Source organism: Lepidochelys kempii, chromosome 9 (assembly GCF_965140285.1).
Source record: "Lepidochelys kempii isolate rLepKem1 chromosome 9, rLepKem1.hap1, whole genome shotgun sequence".
In the NCBI taxonomy this organism is placed as follows: Eukaryota; Metazoa; Chordata; order Testudines; family Cheloniidae; genus Lepidochelys; species Lepidochelys kempii.
The window spans coordinates 91,645,005-91,659,369 of record NC_136388.1 but is presented as its reverse complement, the minus strand read 5'-3'; the positions used below and the strand labels follow the sequence as shown (position 1 = coordinate 91,659,369).

The 14,365-nt window shown below is 44.8% G+C and overlaps 1 protein-coding gene across 1 annotated transcript; it reads left to right on the top strand.

Annotated features, from left to right (window-relative positions):
* The first annotated feature begins 7,861 nt into the window (after positions 1-7,861).
* Positions 7,862-14,080, top strand: HMGB3 (high mobility group box 3). Its single transcript, XM_073358349.2, has 5 exons — positions 7,862-7,968; positions 10,563-10,719; positions 11,168-11,307; positions 11,844-12,018; positions 12,607-14,080. The coding sequence occupies exons 2-5, from the start codon at positions 10,570-10,572 to the stop codon at positions 12,748-12,750; spliced, it is 609 nt and encodes a 202-aa protein (XP_073214450.1). The 5' UTR covers positions 7,862-7,968; positions 10,563-10,569; the 3' UTR covers positions 12,751-14,080.
* The last annotated feature ends 285 nt before the right edge of the window (positions 14,081-14,365 follow it).

Sequence of the window (14,365 nt, the reverse complement as noted above, 5' to 3'; positions counted from 1 at the left end):
GTATGGCCCAGCGAGAGAGGCAGTCCCTCAGGTAATGGTTTCCAAACCATTCAGGGATAAGACCAGATTCTAGAACTCCATCCAGAAACCTATCATGAGACAGTGCAGCACCCAAATGTATCCATGTTACAGGCTTCTTGTATGATACACTTTCTGCACTAGCTTGCACCTCCAAGTGATCCCAATATGCAATCTCCATGTGCTGTGCATTACAGCAGTCCAGTTTTGAAGTGACAAAGGTGTGGATGATGGTAGCCAGGTCTACACCAAAGGAAAAAGGCTACATTCTTCTGGCCAGATGTTCAAAGAGGGGGAAAAAGAACCTTTTTGGGTACAACTGTTGTTTGATCATCTAATAACATCTGATCCTATACTCCAGGAATTGGAACCTGATCTGTGAATGGTAGGTGCACTGCCTCAAATAAAGGTGTGGTTATTTCCACTGCCACTTCTGATTGTTTCCCCTAATACTACTTCAGTCTTATCTGAATTAAGCCTGAGCCAACTCAGCACCATCCACACTCTGAATCTGGGTTATTGGTTCCTCTGCACCAGTCAGATCCAATGTGGTGGAGTATCCTCGGCATACTGAACATATTGCAGCCCATGTTTCCTTACTAATTCTCCTAACAGCCTGTTATCAATGCTGAATAGGAAAGGTGATTATGCCAAGTCATATAGGAGAGAGCTTTTGGGACAGAAGAATTGTCCCAAACCACCCTTTTGGATCTCCCAAGATGAATGGTTTCATTGGGAGCCAAGAGCAATCCTGTCCATTCTTGTTAGTTACTGAAGAAGTCGCAACAAAACTTCATGGTTAGAGATATCAAAGACAGCTGAGGTTACATGCTGCAGCTAATCAGATCCACCTCAAGACTTCTGCCACCAGCACTCTCACCATTTCCCTGTATGCTTCATCCAGCACAAGTGATCTGTAAATCATGGTGAACTGTGGGAGCAAAACCAGCAAAGAGGGTATTTAGGAACCACTTATAACTATGATAATGGACTAATGATTTATGTAATCCTACCAAACACTTCCGCTGAAAGCCAGTGGAGACTGGCCATTCTTAGTAGCCAGTGCCTTTCTTCTGGAATTCTCTCAAACATGTCTCAACCTGGTTACCTTTAGGGGGATTGATCCATCAACCAATAAAATCAATGGGAAAGTTCCCCTGACCTCGCTGGGTGTGGGAGCCAACTCTTAGAACCCAATTGTCTTTGTCCAGGCTTTCCACTAATTGTGAAGTCTCCTGTAATTTATCCTACTGATTGGCTTCTCCCTCGCTATCCTTTAAGGCTGATAACTTGATGCCTCAGAACATGAGTATATGCTACATGTTTGGGAGAAGTGTTCATGGATGCTATGATGATTGATGACTGGCTATTTGTTGCCATATGTAATGTTTTTAAATGGACAGGGAGAGACTAGATGCCCCAGACCTTAGCATGGCTAGGGAGCACACCTCAGGTTCTGTCTACACCAGTGTTTCCCAGACTTGGGACACTGCTTGTTCAGGGAAAGCCCCTGGAGGGCCGGGCCGGTTTCTTTACCTGCCGCGTCTGCAGGTTCGGCTGATCGTGGCTCCCACTGGCCGCGGTTCGCCGCTGCAGGCCAATGGGGGCTGCGGGAAGCGGCACAGTGGGAGCTGCAATCGGCTGAACCTGTGGACACGGCAGGTAAACAAACTGGCCCGGCCCACCAGGAGCTTTCCCTGAACAAGCGGCGTCCCAAGTTTGGGAAACACTGATCTACATTACAAACTCCAGAAATCTTGTAACCAAAAGAGTTGTCAACTGTATTGTCATGGAGTCTTCAACACAGTTGTATTTATAGTATGGATTGTTTCATACAATAACTTGAAAAAACCTGATCTTATCCACATCTTTTTTTTAAATTAAAAAAGTCCCTTTATCATTTATTTTCATTGGGGAATTTAATTCTAGGTGAATGACATTGATCTATGATAGCTGACCTTTAGCTCAGTCTGCACAACTCCCATCGTGATCAATTACGGGTTAGGCAGGCCCTGACGTGATGAAAACTACTGCTTTGTGGATTACTTGTAGTCTACAATTTACAGTTAATTTATGGATTATTTTCAATTTGCTCATAGGTGCTGGACTACTGTACAGGTGTAGTTGTATCAGATGTCCAGTAGAGTTACATTAGGTTTGGATTGGTTCATTGGGTTTGCTTCTAATAAGAACCTTAATCTGTTAGTTTAAAAGTCTGGATAACCCGCCTATAAACACCTGAATTTCTGGGTGCTAACCTGTACAAACCTTTTGAGATGGCCCCATTGTGGGTTGCTGGTTGTGTCCATTATAGTACATCCCTGTGGTGCAAAAGATGTACACACAGGTTATGCCACAGAGTACACAGGAGCCGTTGAGACAATTTACAGAAAGAAATATACTATAGGGTACAGACAAGAGGATACCAATGTATTTCCTTGCAATATGGAATGCTATGAACCTTGATCTGGCGTAGTAGCTGGATCATAATGACTATTATTAAAACTGAATATGGTCTGGATTAAATTAAAGTGCTTGGAAACCTTGATATTTTAGTTTTCTCTTTTAGACATGCATTAGGACTGGATCCTCACATAATATAAGTCTCTGGGAAATTGCAAAGGTTATTTCTGCTGGTCATATCCTCCTTTTTTTTTTTTAAAAGGGTCTACATATTATTTAAAGCAGTAAAAAATGGCATGGATTTTTTTAGATTATTTAATTTGTGTTACATGGTTCTTTTCTTCTCTATTTTGGTCATACACCAAACTGAGAGACAAGTTCTCTGCTAGTGTCAGTGGGCACAACTCTACTGACTTCAATGGAGTTTCATCCATTTCCACCAGCCTAGAATTTTGGTCCAGAATGTTTTAGATAATGTCCCATAAAAAGAAGGGATGGAATATTGGAACCAGAAGCTTCCAATGACTGCTGGAAGTGGCAGGTGGAACTGGATAGTGGGACATAAGAAATCTGAAAGAAATAGTCACAGCAGAACGACCTGCTTGAGGAAGAGGGAGGGGAGGACAGAGTAGGACAATGTATATGGATGAAGAACCATGGTGGGGGTGTGAAACTGAGCTAAATAAAGAGCAAAGGAAAAATCAGACACAACTAGAGAGAAAGTGGCAGAGAAAAACTGATGGTGAATTCAACCTATACCTATATATAAAGATAAGTGTCAGCTTCTGTTTATCTCTCTCCCTCCCCCCTGTTTATGCTGGAGGAAGGGTTTGAACTGCTGCCTAATCTGTCTATTGATTAAGTATTTATTTAAAATATATATTCCTTTCCACCCCCCAGTTAAATTCATTTGACAATAATTACTTCTGAGTGCCAATGGGGGTAATGCGGAGGTGTTTATATATTGGGACCTGCAGTCACTGCTAAAACTATCAGAATAGGGTACTCAGGGTTATCTATTCAGCTGGACTAATATTTAATTGGTGCAATATTAAGTTTCCCATAGAGTTAAATTAGGATCATAGTAACCTCTGGCTCTCTGAACTTGCAGGGACAGGCATGCTCTTCAAATACCATTGCAAATTGCATTTTCTGTTTTCAGCATGTATTTAGGATAACTCTTTTGTTTTACAGGTTAAAGTGGAAATAGTCTCACTGGCTGAGATACTATAGTTTCTTGGGTTGGAATTCAGTCTCAAAACCACAGACACCAAATCAGTGTATGTGGAATTTCCACATATTGCAAGAAATTAAGGCCTGTATATAGATCTTTGGAATTCTGTTTTCTACACAATTTGAGCTTTCAATTTAAAAAAATAAGTTTTAAGGCACTGAAGTTGCAAAGAAAGCTTCAAAGTGTGAAGTGATACTGGGTTACCCATAAAAACAACAAGGAGTCCAGTGGCACCTTAAAGACTAACAGATTTATTTGAGCACAAGCTTTTGTGGGTAAAAACCCTACTTCAGATGCTTCTTCAGTACTCAGTAGGTAACTCAGTATCACTTCTTTAGGTGAAGTGATACTGGGTTATCTATAATCAGCATTAAACAGCAGCAGCAAGAGATGTGTTAATTGTTTCAATTCATCTCACTAGCATGTTAACCCAGGAGTCCATTGACTTCCACCGGAGCCCAGTTCGGCCAGAGCTGAGTGCTTTTGAAAAATCCCACCCTAAACTGCCGTAACTGAATTTTTGAGTTAATGTGCTATTGAAATGAACAGGGTCAATGAACACTTCATTTGCTGCTATTGTTAAAGGCTGTTTCCAAGTACTTCTGCATCACTCTGCACTCTGAAGGAATCAAAAAAAGTTAACAGTTCAGGGTGGGAGTTTCAAAAGTCCTCAGGTTTGGCCTAATTCTGCTCCACAGGACCAGAGTTACACAAAGCTGCGTCTTTGAACCTCCTACTCTTAAATATGTTTTCACTGCACAGTTAAACTGAGTGTTAGCCCAAATCCCCCTTACCACCATCCTACCACCACAGGAAGTCCTTTTAATTGAGTTTGTAGGTGCTTTAACCCTGGGCTAGTTTACCTAACCAGGGCGGGTATAGGTTGGAGCCCAAGCTACACTTTCACTTGGGCTGGAATCTGCTCAATGTGAAGTAAGGATGCAGGCTAAATAACTTGAATGTTGATAGTCCCCTCAGGCCTTCCCACAATTCCCTCAAAGTCTCCTGAAGTTGACATAACTGGCTGGGAAAGAATCGTATAGCGTTTTACCACAAAGAACCATGGGATATATGCCCAGAGACTACATGTGCAAATGCAGAAACAGTGAGGATACAGAATAGTCTCACCTGGGTTAGCCTATCCCAGGTGCTGAGACCCATGTACCAGTCACCCTGGTTACCTGTGCAGTGAAGACATACCCTAAATGCCAACTCTTTTGTTGTCAATGCTAGTAGAGTCATGTCTGTTTTCCCAGAGCCTTTAGGACACACTTGCTTGCCTCTGATTCTTCCCTGGTGGTGACTTTCCTTGGCATGGGATGGGCTCTTTGGAGACCATCAGTGCTGCTCCTCGCTTGGCTATAGAGGTCATGTCAGAGACGTTAGTCGTGCCCTCCCAGCAAGGCCTCCTCATGCTGCCTCCATAGTGCTCCCAGCCTGTACTGGCCTTGGCAGTGAGAAAGGGAATAAAGCGCGGCATGAAAATTCAAAACACAAATCCCACAGCGTCATGTTGTCATCACCAAGACTGAATTCTTAAAATGTTTTGAGATACCAGTAACTATCCTTAACAATAGGTGAAAGTGTTGCTTATCGTGTTGTCAGCTAGAAAGGGATTCTGCTGTGGTAGTGTTGTTTGCCTTATATTGTGAGGTTTCTCCAAAATAATGGTCACTTGAGTAGCCTCATTAACATTTATGAATGGATCCCTTTCCCTTGACTTATGCCCTTTGGTTTTAAAATACAGAAACAGGGCAGGGGCCAATTAAAGCCAAAAATGAATGAGAAATCAAAGCAGAATTTTGGCCAAAATCTTGAATGGAACTTAGCAGCTTTGGGGAGAAATTCTGTGTAGGTTTTGCTAAAATTCTCTGATTTCTATTGTCCTTCCTTAAAACACCAGTTAAACTACAGTAGAACCTCAGAGTTACAACCACCTCAAAAAGAGAGGTTGTTTGTAACTCTGAACGAAACATTATGGTTATTCTTTCAAAAGATTAGGGCTGAACACTGACAGAATTGAAACTTTACTATGTAGAAGAAAAATGCTGCTTCTAACTATCTTAATTTAAATGAAACACAGGAATTTTCCTTATCTTGTCAAATCTTTGTTTATAAAAAAAAACTTTCCCTTTATTTTTTTGGTAGTTTACTTTTAACACAGTACTATACTGTATTTCCTTTTTTTGTCTCTGCTGCTGCCTAATTGTGTACTTCCAGGTCCAAATGAGGGGTGTGGTTGACCGGTCAGTTCCTAACTCTGGTGTTCGTAACTCTGAGATTCTATAGTATCTTTAAAAGGGGATGTTGGGGAAAGAGTGGGGAAACAGGGCCATTCCTAAAGACCACCCATCTATCCCATCATTATTTTTATTTTGTTGCTCACAAAAAACCACTCTGAGTGTACTGTATGTAGTGGTTTCTGAGTCATACCACGCCAGCCTTAAAATAACAGATCTGTTTTCTCACCCAGCCAACCTGCGGTAGGCCACTAGTACCCAGTTTAACCATTTGGCAGATGCTCTGTAGGAAAATTCTCTTTCAGGTGATCCAAAAGGGAGGGACTTTTCCTGTCTGAGTCACAGAGCTGTGTTAAGATTGCTCAGCTGGAAGGTGCTGTCTACAGGTTTCATAAAATACAACATGCTCCACTAATAAAAGCTAAATCCCAGAATATTTTATACAGACCAAACTGCAGAAGCAGGTCTAGTTCTTGGATTCTTTGTATTTTTTGTTTTTGGTGCAGTTTATATGAATAATTTAGATGAAACTCAGAGTTTTTTCTTGTTTAGTTCTTTTCTCTATTATTTATAACAAATGCCATCAGAGTTGATTCCAGACCCCCAGTTCTGTTACTAAAAAGAAAAGATTTCAGCATCCGATGAAGTGAGCTGTAGCTCACGAAAGCTTATGCTCAAATAAATTTGATAGTCTCTAAGGTGCCACAAGTCCTCCTTTTCTTTTTGCGAATACGGACTACACCAGCTGCTACTCTGAGTTCTGTTACTGTTTACAGTGGGTAGTAACTAATTATTCTGCAAATACTCATTGAAATCACAATCAGGCCTTTACTGGTTTGGGGCAGAAATTACCAATAAATGGCTATTAAAGGCCAGTTGTTTCCATCCTGTCCCCTGAAATGCTTTTTCTGCTCTCTTCTCTCCCCTATCATATTCTTTTATTTCTGTCAGCTCCTACCTCTGGTTCCTATTTCCTCTTCTCTTCGTTTCTCTCATCTTCTTTTTTGAATCTTTCTCCTCCTTTGAATTCTTTCTTTCTGCATTTAGGATCCCCCGCCTTCTGCTTTTCTCTCCGGTCCAATCTCATTTTCAACTGTATGCTCCGTGTATAAAATGTATATCGTGTCAAAATAAAGAATGAGCTCCTCCCAGCTGTTAAACCCACCAGTTGCTGGATTTCACTCATCCCAGTGGCGGGTAAAGATCTCACTACAACTGAAAGCCCCGTTTCCTTTCGCACGGAATGTTGCCACTGCAAACTCTTGTCTTTCCAGGCCTCGCTTTTGCTCCGCTCCGCATCGATTCCCCCAGAACGCAGCAATCTCAGACTTTGTGCAGGGAGGGGAAGCGGACTCATTCAAGGCAAGTCTTCTGTGCAGAGAATGCCCCGAAAGCGCGGTTGGCAGGACGTGGGATTTGGAGTCATTTTTCCTGAGCACACAACGTGAGTATTATTTATTTGAAACCACGCTGGGTTTCCCCGTAGTTAACAGGGGAGCGGATTCCCCCGCCCCAGGCCCGCCAGCTCCGGTTTTTACGCTGCCTGGCACTGCCCTGACCCTGCGGCTGGAGTTTGACACATGCACCGAAGGCAGCCGGTCGCAGGCCGGAGGCTTTAGACAGCCCCTGGACTTGCGGGCAGATGCCGGCTAAGCGGAGCGGGGCTGGGCGCACAGGAGCGCGGAGCAGAGCCCATGGTCCCGCAGATGGGGCCGATGCAGAAGTGTGGCGCTGGGGCAGCGGGCGCCGGCAGGCCGGGCTGTCCCGGGCAGCAGCCCCAGCTCACGCTGTAAACTTTTCCCCAGCTGCCCAGCGCCCGGCTCCTCTTCCCCAGGCGGGTGTTCTTTTGAATGAATGACCCGGGCCGGCGCCGGCCAATCGGTGCCCGGCCTCGATACATATTCATGAGCTTGCCCGCCAATGGCGGGGCGAGGAGGTTGTTTTAAACGGCGGAGCCCGGCAGCCAATCAGGCCGCTCTCGGAGGCAGCCAACGCGAGGCTGAGCCCGAGCAGTGCTGAGCCCAGCGTCGTGCCCTGCGCTCCAGCTACTGCCCAGACTAGCGAACAATACAGGTACGTTCGGCTCCGCCGCCGCTCCGCCGGGCAACTTTTCGGGGGGCGGCTGCCCTCGCCCCTCCCCCCCGCGCCCGATCCCCCTTTTCTCTTCCTCCTCCGCTGCCTTTTCTCTCTCCCTTCCCTCTCCGCGGGCTTTCCCCACTCCCCTGCTTTATTAAAAAACTTTTCCCCCTTCCCCCGTCTCTCCGCTCCCACGGCAAGAAATGCTCCTGGGTGCAGCTCCAGCTGTGCAGGGGAAGTACCGGGGAGAGGGGCGCAGCACCCTCCCGCCGCCCCCAAATCCCGTCTTCTCTCCCGGATCCCCCCCCCTCCCGCGGGGCGCCCGCACTCCGCGGAGTATCCCGCTCGGGCGCGCGAAGTGTGGAGCGTTTCCCCCGGGTCGCGCTGCCCGGAGCGATGGGGCTGGTGCGGTGACTGCACCGGGGCGAACTCTGGGCTCGCCCGCCCGCCCGGCCCGGCAGGGATTTTTTTTTCCCCCTCCCCTCCTCTTTCTCCTAAAGTGACTGGGGTGGGAAATGCGCGGCGCGTCTCTGCCGCTGGCCCGGGTGGCTGGCGGCGATGGAAGTTGCCGGCCGTGCGCAGTGCTGAGCCCGCTGTCTGCTCTGCATTAATATGGCTGTCGCTGTAGCATCTGACAGGGATAAACCCTGCGCGCTGCGCCCGTGCGCCGCGGCGAAGCCGTTTTTTACTCGCGATCCCGCTAGCCCAGCTCCCCCGATTCATTCGCTTCCCTTCCCGCTCCTCTTCCCCTGCCCAGGGAGGTGGGTTTGGTGCCCCGGTGCCCTGGCTGAAGCCCCAAGCCGCCTCTTCCTCGCGCCGCTTTCCCTCTGCTGTGGGCATTAATATGGCTGGCGCTTGAGAGCTCCGGCTAAGGAAGAAAGACGTGTAAGCAGCACCGCGATCGGGAGGGGGGCTCTAGGCGGGGGAAATCTCCGCTCAGGAGCCCCGCAGAGCGCCCAGACCTTTCGCTTTCGCCCCGGTTCCTTTCCCCCTATCCCCCCTTGTGCTTGGCGGGGTGGCTGGGGGTCGGTTGGGGGCTTTTTGCACTTTTCCCCCTCGGCGCGGCTGAGCGCAGCCTGGGCTGTAATGGCTGCACGGGAGTCTTTGTTATACAGAGTATTGCGCTAGGCAGGGACATGGGAGGAGGGGGGGGGTGGCGCTTTAACTCCCTCTCCTGCCCTTGCCCCAGCCCCCACGGCCCCCAGCCCCCCCTGGCAGGACCGAGCGGAGGTTTTTCTAGGGAGAGGGGTCGTTGGGGGGGCGCTGGGGGCCCGGGAGCCCCCGCGGAGAGGCGTTAGTTGGGCAGAGGGGGGTGTGCGGCTTTGTTAGGCATAGCAGCCTCACTGCCTTAGAGAAGCCATTTTAGCGAATGGAGCCGGCTATGGGCGAGGAGAACAGCAACCACTTCTCTATATCCCTGCCTAGCACCAAGGCTATAGATACTCCTATGGCACGGGCGAGAGCCCCACGCTCTGCCCCAGCCCTGCCAGGCTGTGCCCCCCGCCCGGGGCCACCCCCCAGGCCAGCACAGGGGCTCATTTCAGGGGCACTTTCTTTCATGAAGAAGCATTTCACAAAATGGAAGATGAATTATTGGTGTCTTGGTGACCTGTCTTTTTTTTTTTTTTTTTTTTTTTTTTTCCCTCTCTCCCTCCTTCCACTGGAGTCTCAGGCAAAGGAGCGCGCTGCTGAGCTGGGCACATCCAGGCTGCACTGGCCCCATTCACAGCAGCCGCAAATGCCCCTTGCCCTGGGCAATATGCAAAAAGGGGGTTCTCCCTCAAGTTTTGCTCTGACCTTGGCAAAGGGGGGGTGGAAGATGGCGGGAAGCAAAGGAGGGGGAGTGAAAACAGAAAACACCCCTGCCTTTTAATCTGAAACTTTGCAAACAGATTTGCAGCCTCTTAATATGTGACCCAAACGGGAATTTCTCTCTCCTCTTCCCCCCCCCCCCCCCCACACTTTTTTTTTTAAAGTGTTTGGAGGGGATGAAAATGTATGTCTGTCAGCAGCTTACAGAATGGGGGGGTGGGAATGATTCTGGAAATTCACTTTTATTGCACATGTGGGATTAGGATACACAATTAAATATTAATATTAGTCCAATAAAAATTAAAATTTCAAACTCTTAAAAGGCTGCAAATGAAAAATATTACTGCAGGAGGCTGGGGAAATAATTTTTTTTATTATTATAGTTTTTTTTTTTTTTAAGAACACCACCCAAAAGTTAGTGTTGGTAACTTGTTAATCGCATCCTTGCACTGACCATGTCACTTGGTGGAGAAAAAGCAAATCCTTCTAGTCTTGCTGAGCTTGGCAGGTGATATTATGTTTAAAACTGGCCCTTATTTGCACACCTTTGTAACCAAAACTGTTGTATTTATACAAGGGGAAAATCAGTGGAACCTTTCCTGTTGAGTGACAGCTACTTACATGTGAACTCTAGCTCTCCTAAAGTAACTTTCTGACATACTACTTAAATCTGTGACCCAGCTCTTGAGGCAGCACCACATAGTTCTGTCCATATTCAACCTGAGTGGTTACTTAATACAACAGTTTATATTTGTGATTTATCTTTTTCTCCTCCTTAGAGTCAAGATGGCTAAAGGTGACCCGAAGAAGCCTAAGGGCAAGATGTCTGCTTATGCCTTCTTTGTGCAGACATGCCGTGAAGAACATAAGAAGAAGAACCCAGAGGTTCCAGTCAACTTTGCAGAGTTTTCCAAGAAGTGCTCAGAAAGGTGGAAGGTATTTTAATTCATTACTTTCTTGAAGTGACAGCTGTCTTTCTAGAATGTAACTTCTTGTGACACTTGTTTAAATCAGGGATTAACTTTCTTTTCAACCCACATCCCAGTCTTAATTTTTGTCTCCGATTTCTAGGGATCGGGAAAGTTCAGACTGCATTGGAAACTTAGGCTCTCTCTCCACCATACATACTTTCTTTCTTTTTCCTGCACACCTCTACCAAGAGGCCACCTCCTGCTATTTTAATAGGCTAACTGTAGAAGGAGGAGGCTTTAGGCCAATTCAGTTATTGGCCTTTGCTGAGACTGCCGCTTGTGACAGTGAGCTTAGATGTGAACCCTTGTCTTCCAAGGTGAAGGACAAGTGAAGACACCATAAGCACGCACCTCCAACTTGAAAAGGGAAACTCACTAACTTGAGTGCTCATCTGCTGTGTATCTTCTTTCAGACCATGTCAGGCAAAGAGAAGTCCAAATTTGATGAAATGGCAAAAGCCGACAAGGTACGATATGACAGGGAAATGAAGGATTATGGACCAGCTAAGGGTGGCAAGAAGAAGAAGGATCCTAATGCCCCAAAACGGCCACCGTAAGTAACTTTCTCACAGTACTGTTACATATGAATAGCTCAACTCAAAGTTAGCTGTTGCAGTTGTAGCTTTCTCTAGATGAAAATTTAACACACAATCATTATGAGAATCGTGATAACATGGAATAGGTTTATTAGTAGCCATTTATAAGCTCTGACAGCTGAAATCCTCAACTTGCGGAGCACTAAACGTGACTAAAATAGCTGGACAGTTGCAAAACTCATGTCTTCTATCAACTAAATCTGAAGTAATAGAAAGGAAGTGACAAATTGGCACCTAAAACACTCTGCCTCAAATAATGCAAATGGAAAAATGTGCAAGATTTTAAACACTTTTTTCACTAATTTATTATATAATGTCTCACTAGTTTTTAAACAAATCTTCCCCTTACTCAGAAACACTAGCTGTTGATGGTCTCCAGTCCTGTGAATCATTTGGGTGGATTGATGGCTGAAAGAGCTGGAAGTCTTGCCTACTTCTAATCTTCAGTTTCAGATTCTGAGATGCTCATTTTAATATGAAACTTTTCTCCAAGGTCTGGCTTCTTCCTGTTCTGTTCAGAATTCCGTCCCAAGATCAAATCCACAAATCCTGGCATATCTATTGGGGATGTAGCAAAGAAACTTGGTGAAATGTGGAACAACCTCAGTGATGGTGAAAAGCAGCCTTACAATAATAAGGCAGCTAAACTGAAGGAGAAATATGAAAAGGTAAGGCTAGGTTGTAGCTTGAGTGTCTTAGTAACATTAGAGCTGATGTGGGCATAAACAATTTGTTTTAATGAAGAGATCCATATTACACAGGGGGCATGTTTATAAGGCTTCTGTAACATCTAGAGACTGGTTAGCAATGAGATGTATGCTGGATACATGTATAGTACACTTAAACTTCCATATAATGACTGAACTTACCCTTTGGGAAACTTCAGGCAAGTCTCTTGCTCCCTGGGATACACAGATAGCAGTCCCCGTTGCCTCCCCTTCTGAAGTGTAGTGTTTTGGCTTTGCTGAAGAAATCTATTTTTTTTTTTTGTAATAGCACTATAAAATTACATGAACATCTGTAACATGTGAATGTCTTTTAAAAGAAATTCTAAATTATGAACCCAGGATGCAAACCTAATGCTTAGACTACTCAGGTACACTTTGGTATCCACAAGCCCATAGACTGTTGCTCCAGCAGCCTTTCCCTTGGGGAGAAGGCTGCTGAAAGCTAGTATCTCTACATTTCTACTATTGCATAGATCACTTGTACATTTATTGCTTAGAGCAAATTAAGACATCCTCTTGACGTTGCAGGATGTTGCAGACTACAAGTCTAAAGGAAAGTTTGATGGTGCAAAGGGTGCAGCAGCCAAAGCTGCTCGGAAAAAGGTAGAGGAAGAAGATGAAGAGGATGAGGATGATGAAGAAGAGGATGAAGAAGATGAGGATGATGAATAAAACTGTACAATATTTGTCTGATGTGAATACCATAGAGTAGGGGAAACACCATAAATGAAGCACCTCTTATTTGAGATGGTGCTGTTGCCCTCATTAGGCTTAATTACAAAATTTGGATTCTGATCACCTTGTAGTTTCTAAAAGTGCTCTAGAAATTGTAACTGGTTTACATGAAGTGGCCATGGGTGTAGTGAGCACCCTGAAACTGTATCAAAGTTGTACATATTTCCAAACATTTTTAAAATGAAAAGGCGCTCTAGTGTTCTCCTCACTCTGTGCACTTTGCTGTTGGTGTAACAAAGCATTTAAAAATGTTTCAAGCATTTTTTTAATTTGTAAGGTGGTGTTACTATATGGTTATTGGCTAGCAAATCCTGGGTTATAAACTGTACATATCTATAGTTTGTAAAAACTAGACAAATTCTTGTGGTACATGCTTAGAGTTGTGATGCCTTGAGGGAAGGGTGATTACTTTGGAAGGCTGTACCTTCCATAGGGTGCCATGGCCCAAAGCATGCACTGTGAGGGTAGATCTATTTACACTACAGTGGGCGTCCATTTAGCTTAAAGTTGTCTTTCTGTATATAGTGAAATTAGCATTCTGCTGCCATTCTTAGTTGTGGAAGGGGGTTCAGCTGGCATGAGAAGTGTATGGGTTTTTTTAGTTAAGTGCGGTAGTTTTTTAAACTGAAACTGTAGACCTCTCTTCATTGTCAATGGAGTGAAGAGCAAGTGCAGCAACTGACGTTCAAAAACACTCTGTACTTAAACAAATTTGCATCGTTACGTTGGTTTTTTTTTGTATGTTTAGAATGCTGAAATGTTTTTTGAAGCAAAATAAACAGTATTACGTTTTTAAAACTGTTCTTGACAACATTCTAAATTTCTGGTTGAAGAGTACCTTAACAGCAAAAAGTTCATTTTGAAGTTTGTGGCATCCCTCAGGGTGGGTAACTTAGGAAACATTCTGTCTCAAGGATAAAAATGGTGGCTAGCTAAAACTGGCTGAATTGAAAGAGATGGCTACTCAAGCTAATATGCAATCTTACCTGTTTATGGCTGAGTAGCATAAGATGCTATGCAAGTTTGAATTTTATTACTTGAACATGGGAGCCTAAATGAACATTCATGACTAATTGTGTGTGTGTGTGTATATAGCAGCATTCAGAGATGCAGAAAGGTAGGTGGCTAGGAATGAGGCTGATTCCATTGAACAATTATAAAAGCATACGTTAAATTGGATTTTTTTTTTCCAGTTGTGTTGGGTACATTTATAGCCCAAATGCATTGCTGTACATATTAAAATGTGCCTTTTTTGTCCTGTGTTAAACTGTTTCAGACTTGTGGTTTTTTCTAGCATTCTGCTTGTTGGCAGAAGAAATACTAGACACTCGCCTAACTTCTCTGCTGACCTAGAAGTGGTGGCACAGGCACCCAATACACTTGCCTTTCTTTAACTACATGTGTGAATCGGATCCGGGGAGGTGGGTTGAGGTTCTGTAATTACCCCTCTGTGAATACCTAGACCCATTGTGTCCCCTGGCACACGACTCTCTGAACCATTCCACACTGGGGATATTTTAATATCCTTCATAAAAGAGAAGAGTAACTACTT

Bases quoted from the DNA above. Each gene is read 5' to 3' on its own strand.
- HMGB3 (XM_073358349.2), top strand. From the start codon at position 10,570: ATGGCTAAAGGTGACCCGAAGAAGCCTAAGGGCAAGATGTCTGCTTAT. The intron at 10,720-11,167 runs GTATTTTAATTC...ATCTTCTTTCAG, and splicing joins AGTGCTCAGAAAGGTGGAAG to ACCATGTCAGGCAAAGAGAA. The intron at 12,019-12,606 runs GTAAGGCTAGGT...TTGACGTTGCAG, and splicing joins TGAAGGAGAAATATGAAAAG to GATGTTGCAGACTACAAGTC.